The sequence below is a fragment of the Trachurus trachurus genome (genome assembly GCF_905171665.1).
Source record: "Trachurus trachurus genome assembly, chromosome: 19".
In the NCBI taxonomy this organism is placed as follows: domain Eukaryota; kingdom Metazoa; phylum Chordata; class Actinopteri; order Carangiformes; family Carangidae; genus Trachurus; species Trachurus trachurus.
This window is the reverse complement of record NC_139913.1, coordinates 8,652,139-8,669,302: the sequence shown is the minus strand read 5'-3', so window position 1 is coordinate 8,669,302 and position 17,164 is coordinate 8,652,139. Positions and strand designations below refer to the sequence as shown.

At 42.6% G+C, this 17,164-nt stretch overlaps 1 protein-coding gene across 1 annotated transcript in view; it reads right to left on the bottom strand.

The window, feature by feature from the left end:
- Positions 1 to 17,164, bottom strand: part of dock1 (dedicator of cytokinesis 1) — a 184,125-nt gene that overhangs the window by 117,755 nt on the left and 49,206 nt on the right. The window contains exons 20-25 of the mRNA XM_083994937.1: positions 14,580 to 14,669; positions 12,990 to 13,090; positions 12,761 to 12,889; positions 10,661 to 10,769; positions 7,408 to 7,478; positions 2,957 to 3,063 (exon numbers count right to left, since the gene is read on the bottom strand). Of these exons, the coding sequence (XP_083851063.1) occupies positions 2,957 to 3,063; positions 7,408 to 7,478; positions 10,661 to 10,769; positions 12,761 to 12,889; positions 12,990 to 13,090; positions 14,580 to 14,669 (607 nt within the window). The remainder of the gene's footprint in view (positions 1 to 2,956; positions 3,064 to 7,407; positions 7,479 to 10,660; positions 10,770 to 12,760; positions 12,890 to 12,989; positions 13,091 to 14,579; positions 14,670 to 17,164) is intronic.

Sequence of the window (17,164 nt, the reverse complement as noted above, 5' to 3'; positions counted from 1 at the left end):
TGTGTGTGCTTAGCAATCTTTCAGGGATTGAACACTAAAGTAAATCTCCTATCTGAGGGCGTCTAACATTGTGTGAGTGTTTAATACCTTGTTTTTACAGGGCTTCAATCCTCAATCCCTTTGCACCTCCTCAAAAACACACAATACACACCAGCAGTAACACACACAGTCATGTGAGCACATATATACATACATCCACATTCACGAACACACACACACACACACACACACACACACACACACACACACTAGTTGCTGGGTGGGTACGGTACAAGCAGACTGGAACTATCAAGCCAGACCACGGGTGCTCTCCTCAAACTTGCAGCCCAAACAGATTTTAGACGCTACACTGATTTTCCCTTTTAACACAGACCAGGAGAGCAGCTGACATATTTGTTCTCGTCCAATGAGCCCATTTGCAAGCGATTCATGCGCCCCTGCCCGGCTCCTTCCTTTTACATCATCAGCAATGAAGGTGACACAGCGTTGTTGTGCCTCCAAAGCAGTAATAATAATGATAATAATAATAATATTAATAAAGAAACAAAACATGCCCCTCTTTTCTGAGTTCATTAAGTTTTCATATGCAACAGGGAATTGCGCATGCACACCAAAGGAAACGCACAGCACTTTGAATTCAAATGTAAAGAATAAAAGATAAACCCGTGGAGGAAAGGATGTCATCTTATCATCTGAAGTTGGGATTCTGAACAGAAACGAGCCCACCGGGGGCTGGAAAGTGCTCTTTCAGGACATGTTTTCTGCACAGAAACCATTAAATATGTTAATCACTGTGCAGCCTACAGGAAGGAGAACGCTGTCATCAGTGAGCACGTCCAATGCATATTGATGAGCACGTGCAGAAACTCCATATTGAGGTTAGAGTTATCTGGGTTAATGCCTCTTTGCTGGGCGTTCGTTAGCTCCGAGAAGTCCAGAGGATTTCACTTTGGTGCTGGTTTTGGCGAGGGAACGTTTCAGGGATCACCTGAAGATCAAGATGTGACCGCCTTAAAGGGTTAGTTCAACATTTTGGCAAATTGGCCCATTACCATAATCGCTATAGTCATAGCAGTAGGTTCGTTACCTTTATTTGTCGGTGCAAGCTATTTTTAGAAAGGCCGAGCCAAGCGGTGAGCTGCTCAGAGCTACGCTACGAAGGCTAATGGGATTTCTTGGTTTCCCTCATCAAACTCACAATCCAACAACTCCAAAACGCTCTGGTGGACAAGTTGTGACCTGATGAGATATGAGACTATGAGATAATAACGGAACGTTACGAGACTGAGTCATTTTAGAGGTAAATTCATGCAAAACCGCTGATGCGCGTTGCCTTCAGAGACAGTTTTTCAGCAGGCAGTCTCTACATTTACCCCGAAAACAACTCCGTCTCGTAACATTCCGTTATTATTTCATAATGTGGTGAATGTGCAGTTCACAACTTGTCCACGAGAGCGTTTTGGATTGTGTATTTGATGAGTTTGATGTGGGAAACCAAGAAATCCCATGAGCCTCCGTAGCGTAGCTCTGAGCAGCTCGCGGCTCTGCTCTGCCGTTCTAAAAAGAGCTTGCACCGACAAATAAAGGTAGCAAATCTACTGCTATGACTATAGCGATTATGGCAATGGACCAATTTGCCAAAATGTTGAACTATCCCTTTAAAAAAAACACCAAGCTGTTTTTACTGGTCACTATCCATGATACAGTAAATCTCCACAATAGAGCTCAGCTTGATGCTACTGCAGGAAAAGACAAGTTAACTTTGAAGGCTTCTCCATCGCTGCTTTTCGCACAACTTGAAAACAAACATGGACCTGAAAGATGGCTGAATGTGTTCAAAGCATAGATGTAGCAAGGGCTGAGCAGCGGGAAAATTCTTGTCTTCATCGCAGCAACAAGTCCCCCTGCTGATCTGCAAAGCTATTCACACAAGCATGTGGGAGGTCTGCTTCTCCACAATTACACCAACAGATCAGTGGCGATGGCCAAAGGGCTGTGCACTGAGCAATTCTCTTCAACACTTACAATTTTTATGTTGCTTTTAGTATGAAAAGACCGGATCATTAAATTAAAGGCAGATACATTTATATTGTGTTTTGTTCAATATCTGAGATTATTCAACAGGATAAATTTGTTTTACACCTTTTTCAAATCCCATCTCATCATCTTTCCGGTGTATTCATGCTGAACAGATCGGCTGACGACAGAAGCAGAGAGAAAGTGTGGCGTGCGGAAAACTGTCGTCCACTTCCTATATTTAAGTCCGCTGCTCTGAGGCATGTGTTGTCCCCTTCCAGCCACATTAAATCACTGTTGCCTGGCACTTTGCATTTCATTTACCACCGCAGGACGGGCTCTAAATCGAAGCTAACACGGCCTCAGAGGAACCGCTGCCTCCGGCAAAATGCTTGGCCCTGGACCGTCACTGTGGCGGGGGCCTCGTCGGCAGGTCGCCGCGGGCGAGCCTGGCTGCAGAGAGCAGAGAGGTACAGGTTCTCATTAACCACCTCTACATCCCTGCCCTTCATGTCTGGCATTGCTACAACACGGTCCAAAATATACAACAGCGCTGTGTCCAAGCGTTTCATAAAAGTCTATGAAAGTGGAGTGCAGCCGGGGTGAGGTGAGGAGAGGAAAATGAGATTTCAGGAAAAGGGATTAAATAGTAAATCAAAGAAAGAAAGAAAGAAAGAGCAGAGACTTGAAGACTGAAGAAAAAGGAGGTACCAGTGGTCTGATAGAGACAAGTCCAGGTGATTTTAGCAATGGGGATGCTCATTCCTCTTAGATAACAAGAGGGATTTCCACTACACCTCACCAGTGACCTTTACTGTGGCTCACACTGGGCTACCTTTGGGGAGGCAGGTGGTGTGTGTGATTACTGGACCCGAGAGTGAAGGAGCACGCGGTGAACAGCGAGTACAGTGTGTGTATGTGTGTGTGTGTGTATTCTCACCGTGATGGGTAAAGAGATCACTGTGGACAATGTCAATCAGACAGTCCAGCTTCTGCTTCACCAGGCGACCCAGAGGAACCTTGAGGATGAACTCAGTGAAGAGCTTGCTGCAGAGACAGAGAGGGGTGGGGAGGGGGGGACGATAAAGACAAAAAGGTCAAACTTCATCACGCGCCTTTGGATTGGTTGACTGCGTGCACACCGCAAGCAGTCATCCAAAACACAATTAATGGCTCCGCACGCCCACGCAGGTACTTCTCACATATTCTGTCCAGGATTTGAGGATTTGAGAACTTGTAGCAAAAACCCAGAGGACTTGAATGAACTCTGAGAGCAGCTTCCTATAAGAGACTGACTCTTCTAGCTCTGTTTATATTAGAGGACATTTGTCACTGTTGCAAATGAATGTCAAGAAATGGTTATCGATTCACAAACATTTCTATTTATGTGATGAAGCACCTAGTTCTCATCAAGTTGTTTTTCTTTCTATCTTCCATTGTGGGTGCTATATAACAAAATATACAACAATTGTGATATAAAATGTCACATAAAATTGTAAAATATGACTCTATATGTTGAGATATGTACTGATATGGTTATATAACCTTTGTTGTCCACTCCTAATCTTGGCTGATTATAACAAAGCTTCATAAAACTTCATATTTAGTTAGTTTCAGACAGTTGAGTCAGAGAACCGTCAGTCCAGCAGACACTGCACACGTCCACAGTCCTGGCGAGAGCCGAATCAGCCCAGACACATAAAAAACACCTGTGTGGGTGTGTGCAACCTTCCTCTCCAGTGTGTTAATGTTGCTTTTGAGTCGCACAAAGCTATTGACCAGTAGGATTTCTATTCTATTCTATTCAACCTTGAGCGCCAGGACACAGTATTCAAATAGATGATGAATTTTCCTGTCTTCTTTTCGTTGTTGTTAAGAGAACTAACACGTAACTGAATGATTAAAACTTCAGAGCCTGAGAGAAATACTCATATCCATGTGCATACAATAAATCAGATATTTTTTCCTCAGTAAAAGGGGCCAGGTCTTCATTATGCCGGCACCCCCAAGGCTTCAATTTAGTCGCCTCCAGCTCAGCTGCTCAGCCAGGTTTGCACTAACAACAGGAACAGCTGATACCACCTCATCTGAGACAGCCCTGTGATTTATGACTAACTGAAAGCTTCATAAAGGACTCCAGCTTTCAGAATTAAAGCTAAAATCAAAAGCTCCTCTCATGTTTCCCCTCGAACTACAGAGAGGACGGCAGCACAGTGAGCACTGCATTGTTACAGGAAATTCAACTGAAACAGGTAGGACAGATAAGACTTCATGATTTAATTAATGCCTCATGATGTGTTTTTTACAGCCCTGGTTTAACATTTTTTGCATGCTCAATCATGAACAACCCAAATAAGACCAAACATCTCCATCTAGTTTCATACACTGTGAAGAATTTATATTAAAGGGATAGTTCACCCAAAATTCAAATTTCACTCATTATCGACTCACCCTTATGTCGATTAAGGGCTGGGAGAAGTTTCAGAGTCCGCCGGCGTCAGTAATCGCACTGACGCCGGCGCAAATCTCGCGAGATTTGGACGGACCAGGAAGAGGAGCTTCCGCTGCAAACAAGCTTAAAATATATACTTATTTAATTTTTTTTCGGGACAATTTCTCATGTTGGGGCTTCAATACAAGGCGGACATTACAGACGAGCTGTGTGGAGGTATTTGGATGGTTTTTGGTGTGTCTTTTTGGACGAAGAAAAGTGGGGTCCGTTCGCAACCGTCATATGGACATGCAGTGCTGCACTAGCCTAGAAATCTAGACGCACCCTAGCGGCAGCAAAAATATTTGCTCAGTAGGTGGGTCTAGAAACGAGCCATAGGAACTTTTTGAGTCTCGAACACCGATTGTGTTCACCAATCACAGCGCTCTATCTGTTTAGGGAGTCGTTGGGCGTAGAGCACTGGAAAGTGCTCTAGTTGGGCGGGCTTAACGCGATGACGACGTACATTTTAATTGGCTTGTCAGGCTAACGTCATCCTGCTCTTTGCTCTGATTGGTCGTAGCGTTACCCTATTGCGTGCAGAGGCAGTTTGAAAGACAGCCTTCATCCCGCCCTCTGGATTGAGCCGAGGTCTACCGGTCGTTTCCAGACTATACATTTTAGTGATATAGCCTGGCTCGTCAGGCTAGTGCTGCACGGAACCCCACTGTAACTCAGAGAAGGCATGGAGGAAACTTCTCCCAATCCTTAGTCGACATGAGGGTGAGTAGATAATGAGTGAAATTTGAATTTTGGGTGAACTATCCCTTTAAATCAAAACGAGAGCAGAGGTGAGAGAAGGGAGCTGCGAGAGCTGAACAGACAGAACAGAGAGGCTGAAAACCAAAGACCCTCCCTCCCCCCTGTCCCCCCCTCATCTGTGTGGCTGTGACAGTGGTGGAGCAGCGGCCAGAGCCGGGGCTTAGCGAGCCTTGTGTGGCCCAGAAACTGCTGTGGGGATGGCAGCTGCCCAGGTGCTGGACATGGGCAAATGGAAGGGGGGCCCCTTCCCGAGTGCCTGCATGATGATGAGCAGGCAAAGCACATTTCAGGGCCTGGAAAATACCTACATGTATTAGCACAGTTTGTTGCCAGTCCCCGAGCTGGGTGGTAAAAATAGATCCCGCGGTGTCAGGAGTGTTTCATCTGGTGGTAAAATATTTCTTTGCGGCACATACAGGGTTTCCCCTTTTGTAAATTAGATTAAGCAGAGGTGGACGGCTGCTGTCAGCGCCGTGTTTGACTGCTTTTGATTAAAATGAGTTGGGATGATATAAGCAAGGATCTTGCGACAAAAAGACACACCCATCCAGCATATTGAGTTTGTGATGAGATTAGTTCTGAGATCATTTAAGGGGCCGAGACAGAGCGCCACCATTTTTCACAGACTTCCTTATTATTCCGCCTCTCCTGACCTTCAATGGAGGGAAAATTAGATCATTAAGAAAAAGAGTGGTTTCATTTTTTTACTGACAAATATTAAGCACAGCGTGGTCAGAAATTAGATGCTTTCTATTGGTGTAACTGTCTGTGTGCAGGATGCATATATCATAATAAGAAAATTAGGATGCAATCAGTGTGACTCATGTGTGACTATATTCATCTGAACTAAGCAATTTACTCATGATGAAAAGGTCGGAGCGAAACGTAAACAAAATGTGTTTTTTAAAGACTCGTTTACAGCGAGAAAGTGTTTCACTCAACACTTCCTCACATATTTGTAAGTATAATGCTCCGTAAATAAGGCCATTCTATTTTGTTTGTGCTGTGTCCTTTTAGCATAACAGATTAAAGACAGAAAAATGGGACAGAAAATCAAGGGCAGACCCATGAGGCATTTTGTCACAAATGCAAAATTCTCCCTGGTCTCAGAAACGGCTTTGAAAAAAAAATACATGAATCTGAAATTTCTGGTCAACGGTTACAAAAGGTCACTTGAGCTCAACGGCCCATTCATTCGAACATAGAAGAAAAACTCAGATCAGATAAGAGAGTTTTTGTTGTTGTTCAACATTTTTACATTTTTACAACTGAGTCTCACGGTGACATCAGCATCTGACGCTTAAGAGGTTGTTTGTTATCAAGACAGACATTAAGATATAAATCTAATGAATAGCAGATGACATTTGCGGTGGACAACATTAACTGTAATGGACACTTGAGTGGAGCAGTCGTGGGTTTCCAAGGCAACCTGAGCATGTTTAACCAATGCAGTGAGTGAATGCTGAGCTGTTGAATAAAAACAGCCAGACTAGTACATAAATAAAGCCTCCAAGTCTTTGCAGTGGCTCATAATCCCATCAGTTTGTTAGTGATACGTAGAGTAGATCTACTCATAGTATCAAGCTGTCACTTCAAAAAACAAAACAATTGAGATTCTTTCTTTAATTCCCCAAGCATAGGTCTAAAAGGCCATTTAAGGCTAATCTGAGCATCTTCTATACATTTGCTTTAATGAGTTTAAGCGACGCCCCCGTGTGTGTGTTTGTGTGTGATCTGCTGTGGCAACAACTTCTCATCTGCAGTCACAGTCAAATACGGAGGTAAATCTGTCTCAGTAGTATTATCTGTGTGAACACATTGACAATCTGTGCGTAAATGGGCAACCTGCAAATATAAAAAACCTTCCACAAATACAAAAACAGTAATTTGAAAACTCACAAAGATTTCTTGTAAATAGGAAACGGGTCTGCAGATACACAAATCCCATGAATAAAAAACACATAAAAACACATCAATTCATTTAGAAATAATAATTTCATTTGTGGAAGCTGTTTTATATTTGCAGTTTACACATTTACAGTACACACAGATTGTCGGTGTGTTCACACAAATAATAATAAGACCAATCTACCCCTATAATCAAGTGTGGGAATATGTAACGTTTCATATAGAATTACCTGAGCTCCTTGGGATCAAAGACCAACTTGACATCATTGACGATGGTGGGGACGTACTTCAGCGCAGCACCCTTTACCAGAGGAACAAAGGAAACATAACATGATTATGTTCATCTGCGAGTTAATTAGTTTAGTCATTGATTGATATTTAGTGAGACACTCAACCCCGCATTATGTAATACAATATTTTCCACAGGTAGAGGTGGGAATTGCGTGCTGTTGCATTGTGTGTGTAGTGAAGTGTAAATGTGTCTTCTAGCTTCATTAAGATGACTGTGTCCTACTTTTCTGTTTCACTCAGGAAAAACGTTTTTTAACCGATGCTGATGAAGATTTGCTGCTGAGCAAATATGCACCTCGAGACTATGAGTGGGCATTCTTTATTAATAACCTATCGATATCACGCTGAGCTCCTGTTATGTGGCCATTTTAATCCAGTGTACTTGAGGACAGAGTGGTGGTTGTGGCGTTCAGGCTCCTCGTAAATAACCCGGGACCAGAGGAAGATCTCTTCTAATGATACCTTGATAGACACAGCCAGATAGGATCTTAATTTATCCATCGATACTATAATAAAGTCATCAAGTGCGTGCACCCAGTGGCTGATTACAGAGCCATCCATTAATAATGGGAATGATTAACCGAGCTGACACTTCCCTCTCTGAGTGACTGCTGCTAAACGCCGGCCAAGGTGGGTTGGGGGGTGTTTATACAGCATCTGTGCGAATTAGCGACGGTGCCAGTCGCTCTCATAGAGGTTGATTAGCCACGCCGATGGAGCGCGCACTGGACGTCACCTGCTGCAAACCACACGCGCGCCCGATTGTGCATGCTTTATTTTGGAGGATGTGTGACAGGTGATTTGGCGATGTTTACATGAGAGAAAATTCTTGGTCACTGACTTCAGGAAATAAGGAGGTGTTGGCACAATTTCTGTTTATATTCCCATCTAAAGAGCATACTTTTAAAAACATCTCTGCAGGCACCAGCGGAGTAAAACTGTATCTTAACCTTGACTTTTGAAACAGGGATGCGGGCCGCTTTAATCTACTCTCATCTTCTTAGAATTTTTTCCCACTTTAATATGTATACCTCGACATGGCACTTCACCACCCCATTCTGCAGTCAGAAAGAGTTGGAGCCTGAAACATGGATTTCAAAGATGCTGTTTGAAAGAGCAGCCCTGGCTCTTTCTGATAAAAAAAGCCAACAGCCTCTGTTTATCCACTGAAGAGGACATTTTAGCAGCAGAATGTCTCTTTTTTTTTGGTCTTTGCTTTGTTCTCAGCAACAACTAAACACCCACCTGTTGTGCAGGGCTGTGTTGTGTGAAGAGTCAAAGAGAGAAATCTCAGTGGAGTTGCGTTGTTGTGCTTTGTGTCCTGCTTCTGTGTGTGCCTCAGTGCGTGTGTGTGTTAATCAAAATTTTCCTCTGCATCGTGCGCTGCTCTGTCCAGATGTTCATCAGGATTCAGACTGGAGGTATGATGGGACTGCTCATTAGCTTCCACCTGTCACAGTGCTTTCACGAGGGCGGACTCGGGAAGAAACCGGGACTCCTCGCTTTCATGCCCGTTCCTCAAGATCAGTTTTTAATTTACTGACAGTAAAGCTAATATCTCACCCAATTACACAGCAACTGACTCCTAATTGACTCCTGAGCTTCTCCTATGGTTGAGCGTGCACATGGATCTACTGTAGGTGCGCCAAGGTGCATGTACCCTGTGATTATGTTATCTCTAAAAGCATAGGTGTCTGCACAGAAGCATGTGTGGTCTGAGTGTATCAGCACAGAATCACATTAAAAAAAAATGTGCGCTTGTTTGTTTCACATCTGAAGTTTGAGGTCAAGGACAATGAAATGTAGACATAATAATGGAGGGAGATTAAAGGCAGAAGGAGCGAGGCGGTGAAATAAGTACCTTAAGGAGCAGCTAAAGAGCAGAAGGCCAGAGGGGGCACCCCAGACCACAGGACAGTCAAGGTCAGAGAGAAAGGAAGAGAGGAAAAACACAAACACGTATATACAAGCACGGACAGACAAGAGAGACCAACAGACAACAAACATACACAGTGTGAGGATGGAAGAGAAATCTGAAAGGCTGGGGCTGCACAAAACATTACAGAGTTGCACAAGTAATCACAAAATATGTCGAGCAAAATTTAAAATTCAATCTGCAGCGCCTGAGACTAAAAATCCCTCAACTGATGTACTTCTATTGAGAAGTTAAGGTTTCTATATAGAATACATTCATATGGTAAAATATATTCCACAATTTCTAAAACTCTGCATATTTTGATACATGCATTAATCATGATGCAAGATTATCTTCACTTGTATAAAATGGTCTAAATATGTATTTAATTTAGGACATACATGATTAATTTTGGCAAAATGTTCATGTTTTTGGTTCCAGACTGAGCTTAAATCTTAAATCTTTGACATGTTGGAACATACATTATATTTTCTACGTGAGTCAGAGGAGAAGATCGACCAGTAAATACAATATGAAGCTGAAGTCAGCAGCTTAGTGTCAAGCCTGGAGAGAAATCTGTAGCTTTCCTCTGTCCAAAGGCCTGCATTCCCTGAAGCTCCCATGGTTTAATCCATACAAACAGTTTGCATCCTATTATCTCCCGTCAGTTTTTTGGTTTTTATACCTCAGTGTAACAGTAACACTTTTGTACAGATTAAATAAACAAGATGAAGTGTGTTAATTAGCGAGCTGCAGAGGTGCTACAGCAGCTTCATATTTACCAGAGGGTTATGAGGGTGGGTCTGATCTTCTTAGCTAGAGAGCAAATAACCATATTGCCCAATATGTTGACAAATTCCTTTAATCATCTATTTAGTAAAAAAATGTCTGATATATATTTTATTTTATGTGCAGCCCGCCCGGCATGTGGGGAGAAAATGAGAATAAAGATCAGGAAATTCTGCACGGAGAAGTGGCAAAGGTGAAAGAAAACAAATATTTCAAGACATGGAGACCATCAATGAGCAGAGGGATCTTTAACATTACTGTCTAATTAGCTGTTGTATTCATTTAGATCTAACAAGACACATGCATCTCCAATTACAGAGCACGTCATCCAAAGCAAATCATGGCAGATTTATTTACTGTTCGCACAGCAGCAGTTATTTACTATTCAAGCAGCAGCAGTTATTTACTATTCACACGGCAGCAGATATTTCTTGGCAGCGAGTCTGAGTGATAGCATGCAGTCGGACTGTGTGTGATACTCAGCCTACCTTCACCATGCCAGTGTTCTCTGAATTACTGTTCATCATATCATTAAAGGATGTGAAAAGGTTCCTCAAGGACTCCATGAACTCGGCCTCTCCTTTGTTCTCGTAGAGCCTGGGAGGAGATGAAGTAGAGAATTACATTGGCAGATGATCACAAGGCTGTTGTTTGTTTCATCCCAGTGTAAACAGCCCCGCCCGCAGTGGAAATGACAAGAGTTTGATGATTCCCTGTTAAATCATTAAAAGCAGCCAGCAGAATGGCCCGTGTGTGTGTTATCAATGCAAATATACTTGGATCCCAACCACAGACATCACTCTTGCTGCCAGCCAGATTAGCATTTAAAACAACATGACAAGACCCAGAAGCACCTGCCTGCTTTCATGTGGAAACAAAAATCAGAAAAATTAATGATCTATGTTAATGACTCTCCTGGAATACTATATGTGATACAGAAAGCAAATGCCATGCCAGGGGTTCACCGACTCCACTTTCGGATTCTTTCCAGCGTGTAGTATTTCTAACGTCTCTCTGCTGCTGCTTTGGTTCATGTGGCGTGAAAGCTGCCCAGTGATTATTGCATCTAAAAGCCAGTGATCGCAGAACAATTGAAGAAAAACACTTCCCCGAATTTCTAAGTGCATGGGAACACAAAGCAGGGCTTCCTCTGTTAATCCCCCCCACCAAAAAATGAAAATGTATTTTATCCCGCTTGCAGAGCCCATAAATCTCCACAAACTGGGTATTAACTGTAAATGAGCCACATTGTGCTCTCTGCAAAGTAATTAACTGTGTCAACTGCTCAGACGGGGAAAAAAATAAATAAATAAAACATCAAAATTAGGATTTCTGTGAGAAATTAATATTGTTTCCACAAAAAATAAACCCCACTGGAGCAGTGGGAGGCAGGTCAAACTGGGGTGAGGTGGTGAGATTGGTCCCAGTGCATCAGATTTGACTGGCTTTCTTCCACAGAGTTTGGTTCTGTGGTGCCACAATCTCTCACGGGGCTGCAGGTATTACACGGTCCAGGATAGTCACCGTTGACAGCTTACAGAAATCACGGGATTAGAGAGCATCCGTCTCCCCGGCTCCCACAACAACAATTACTTACAGCCGTTTCTCACCTGCAGCGCCGCAGAGCCGAGGGAGCTCTGGACGGCCGCACCAGTCTTAAGTCACGGGGGTGAAATTGTGTGATTAGAGTGTCTCCTCTACCATTTCATAGAAATGTTCCACTGGCCCGCGATGAAACAGGCCTGCTGATGTAACCTTGGCACCTTCTGGTTTCAAAACTGCATGAAAGGCACCAACAGCTGCAACTTCGCCGTTCAGACCAAGTCCAAACTCTTGAGTGTGACTCAGCAACAACGGCCCATTGGAGCCGAGCCTGGCAACCAACCAAAGGAAGTGCCTTAACGACTACAAAACACAGGTCTGCTTTCAGGTCGTTACGGATAATCCTACAAAAAGTGGCCAATTGGCACAGGCACCGTGGAGACGGAGGTCTCTAGCATAGAGCGACGGCGCAGTGGTCCGATGTGTGAGCTAAAGGACGCCGCGTCCTCCAGACGTTGGGCAGAAAACCAATCAAACCCTGCGCACCCAATTAGACCGGGATCGTACATCAGTTCCTCAGCCACCAACGGCTTCACTCGGTGGCTCGACAACACGATCATTCATTTAACATCGCAGCCAATTACAAATATGCCCATAGATATTACATCACCTAAAGGCCGCTCATTTTCACCCAATTCAACTTTATTCAGCAGCAGCAGTACCTAATGCGGATAACACAATCAATACCACCAACAATATTGACTTTTATTATGTAATAATGCTAAAACCACTGAACAACTTTGCTAATAAAGAAATTAAATACTGTTAAACACTGTTCAGATAAAAATAAAAAATAAAAAAATACCCACAACTCAGGGACGTGTTAATAAAAAAATTATTTGTTAAATTGATGCTGCTTAGAGGACAGAAATATCTGTTGTTGTTGTAAGTGAAAGACCCTTCTGCCTATGAGTTCAATGCTGCAGTGTTCTTTGTGTTGCCAACAATGCAGAGTGTGCGTGTTGTATGGGTGAATCAGGACGTACTGGTTGAAGAGGACTCTGGAGCGGACAATGAACTTGAAGATGTACTCCAGGGCCTTCATGGCCTTCAGCAGCTGCTCCGTCAGCTTCTCGGCATTGTCCACGTAGTTCTTCAGAACTTTGGTCAGCTTCCTACAAACAGGATCATACATGAAGTATGATAAATCGATAATCACACAAACTTGACGGTAAAATGTCATTGATCTGTTTGGATGGTAGATAATAAACTCACATGTACGCCAACGTGGCGCTGAAATGCTTTCGAATGTAGGTCTCCAGGACTGGGTTAAAGTGCTGGAACTTCCTGTCGGCTATAAGGCCAATTATGAACACCTGTCAAAGAACAAAGACATGTTCATTAAAATGTAAACCACATGGCTCATAATGGAGAGCAGGAAAAAGCGCCTGTCTTACCCAATATGCTGAAATAGATTGGGAAATTAAACAAGATTGCATTTGAGCAGAAAGCCATTTTCTCTCAATTCTCTGGCCTGCAGATAATCTAGGACACCCGACAACACAATTTCTCCCTCCTTTCTCTGGAACAGAAAACCGTTCTTTTCAGATGTTACCTCATGTTAGGCTATGGTATGGTAGATAGGATCCTGCCAGATACTTTGTCAACTCATTGGCTACAAATACTAAATTTAATACATGATGAACTTACGGAATCAGAAATTCATTTTTCTTTTTCCTTTTTACCAGATCATCTTCGTGCTCTATTTTGCAGGAAAATTACACTTTTTTTTTAATGTTAGACAAACAACTGTAATGAAAATGCTACCCTGGCATTGCAAATTCATCCATTTCAATGCAGCAGTGATTTCACATGTCTGCAATTCCCTCAGTAAATGATTAACCAGCTTTTATTTAGGAACAACAGGGAACAGTTTGTGAGTTACAACATACAGTGCAGCTGAGTTGAAGAGTTTTGTGTTTTCTGTGTTGTAGCTCTCTGCCCAGCACATAAAATGTAAAATGAGAAAATTCACTTGCAATAAGATGTCCATACTGTCCTACTGAGGAATTGTATTATTCACAATTTAACCCCTTAGTCATTGCTTGGTTTAAAAAATAAAATAAAAATCCCACAAACAATATGTTAATGTAGAAACATTTCTGAGCAACACTGCAGTGTTGTGTTTCCAGAGATGCAGGTAGGTGTTCCAGTCAAGGCTTTTTCCTCTGAGGCATACCCCTGGCACACACTTAACAACCTTGTGGGGAGTTAAGGTGTGTGTGTGCTCTGCATAAGACTGAGCACATCCTGTCATAAAGCAGGTTATCCCCAGTGTTACAGATACATTTCAAGGTCAAAGATGATTCTCCATGGGACAAAAGAATCATTTTAAGCAGTTACAGTTCATAAGAAAGGACTATGGAATAACTGTGATGTGTGGTTTCTTTGTTTGTTGTTGTCTGTTGTTAAGTGTGTGTTGCTTAATTTAGAATATATCAGTGTGTCTTAGCATTTCAGCTTTTTTTTTCAGTCAGGCTAATGTTGTTGTTCTGTCATGTTTTTAACGTGCACAGTCACTGGAGTGTATGCACACATCATTTCACTGCAATGATTTTGGATTATTGCATGTGACAAATAACCCTCTTGAATCTTATAGCTTGCACCATGATCAAAGATGTTTACCTTTGTAGGTTAGATCTACAACTTAGGACAGAAAACAGATAGATGTGTTTTTTTCCCTAAAACACATGATTACACTTGCATCGGAGCATGAAATGTGTCAAAATGTTTATTCCCACAGACAAGACTGTCTCTGCTGGCAGGGTCATCTGCTGTACTGCCCCTGTCTGCTTCTTCACTTACCAGGGCATCGAACACCAGAGTATCAAAGGTGTCGCTGTCAGAGTTCTCCATCATGATGTTGAAGAGAGCGTCCAGAGTGTCTTGTAGAAACTGGAATGACAGAAGCGGAGGGCACAACAATGAAAGAAGGCACTGATGATCAGGGCTCATGTCGCTCTGACAGTAAAGAGAGAAATGAATGTGAATGAAAGAGGAAGGGGACACGTAAATTACAAGATGTAAGAGATGCACAAAATATATGGAAGCGCTTTTGATCGGAGTTCAAATCATATTGTTTTTTACTTCCATCCTAATGGTAGGTGCCCACAACGATACAGAGCCACTGAAAGCTGATAAACAATAAAAATGTAATTGCTGTAAAATAATAATCCCTAAAATTATGAATGCAAACATGGACCTACAGTATGTGCTTCTATTTGGTGAAACCAAATGCCAAGTGTTCTGCCAAGGCTCCGTGTTGCCCATTACGCTCCCTTTACAGCTGTTAACATGAGCCAATATACAGTACAGTAGTTCTGTGAAGACAGTAATAACTTCTCTGTCAGCAGCACCTCCAGAAACGCTAACTATACACACCACCCTCCCCTCCCCTCTCTGGAGAAACATGCTCCATTTATTCAGCCATTTACTGAGGCAACGTGGAAACAGATGTAAAAGTGTCGCAAACAGATCTATCGCTCTCCACTGTGCTCGGTCTGTCATCCCAGGATGGATGGGATTCATCACGTCCTCGCACGAGAAACAAACATAACTTGCACGGTGTCGAGCTTTAAAGCACAATTCAATCTCGCGAGGGACCAGACTGCATGACAGAGACGAGGCGACGGGGGCGACCAGTTCGCTCGCAAACAGTATCACATTAGGGAAATGAGGAAAAAAACAAGTAGAAAAACTCAATTGGAAACAACTTCCTTCCAGGATTTATTTATGATCTAGTCTCTGTATTTAAATCACAGCATACAGTAAGCAGACTCTGTGGATGAATTGTTTTTAAGTGCCAAACTGAAAATGTTACCTAATTGCACACCGACAGCCTCGGAGCACTTTGGAAGAGATTGAGTGCTAATGTGGTGGTGATAATAATCACACCCCCGTGGTTTAATGAACTAGTCCAGCTGTGTGGTTTGACGCATCCATTTGGCCTGATCAAAACTGCCTGGTGAAGGACTTCCTCAGACTTTCTGGCCCCCAACCGGCCCATGTGAGACTTTCTCCTTGGAGTCATCTATTCATCTGCCCCATCCTGAGCACTGAAAGTCTGACAGCAGGTCTTCTCCTCCTTATCTGAATGCTGTGTGTGGTGCTATGTGCTCTCTTCCTCACTCTACACATTAACAAGTCACAAACAACAACAAATGTCAACCTGTCCCCACACAATTAAAGGGATAGTTCGACATTTTGGCAAATTCGCCTATTGCACACAATCCAACAACTCCAAAATGCTCTCTCAGACAAGTTGTGACCAGCACATTTGCCACGCAATGAAATAATCATGTAAAATGATGTTACATTACGACACATGAAGCAAATACTCTGAACTACTTGAACTTTTGAAATTACTCCGCCCAGCAGGAATGCATTTCCTTCGAAAACAACTCTGTCACGTAATGTTACATTATTATTTCATAGCGTGGTGAACAACTTGTCCACCAGAGCGTTTTGGAGTTGTTAGATTGTGTATTTGATGAGTTTCTGCCCTGCGGATATCAAAACAACATGCACTGATAATTAAAGGTAATGAACCTAACTCTATGACTATAGGGATTATGGCAATAGGCGAATTTGCCAAAATGTTGAACTATCCCTTTAAAGGAAGTGAAGTGTTTTCATTGTAAGACACTAATGACCTTGATCCAGATGATCATTGTACCTGAAAAATGCACCAGATGACCATTCACTTACACTGGACATGTGTGTTTGAGTGTAAACAGGAAGCAGGTTGTCTAATCTGCAGTTTGGTAGTTGGAGAACAGAATATAAACGAGGGGCAACAAAAATAATTGCAGTGTTAAAATGCAGGACTCTACTGAACAACAGCTGCTACTTGAGACAACTATGTGAGTCACACATTTTCCTCGTTGTATTCTCCACTAGTTGTCTCTACTACTACCGCTGCCACATTTGTAACAGGTCTGGTCCACATTATTTCAACGGTGTGAACGCAAAATGCATCTCGGGCCACACCGAAGGACCGCCTACTCAACTGACATCGACAGTTTCATAATGAACCGAGAATATTGTACTTTTTTAAATGGATAAAATTTTATTCCACTGTGAGCTGAGAGTGTTTTTGAATATAGAGCAGGGAAGTGAGATCACTAGTGGTTACTTGAGATGTATGTAAAGGAGCATTATAATGTCAGAGGTGTTCACTTGTGATGCATGCTAATGGTATAAGCAGGACCTAGGGATTGTTTAAGTCATCAGCTACTGAGATGGAACATTTTTGCTGAAAAGACTATTTTGAAGGATAAATAAAGAAAGTGAGTTCAGGCTCATTAGTTTTTGTTTGCACAGGATTTTTGTGACTCGGCATCAAAACAAAGACAATAAGCGAAACTGCAGTCAGCGCAGTGGAGCGGTGT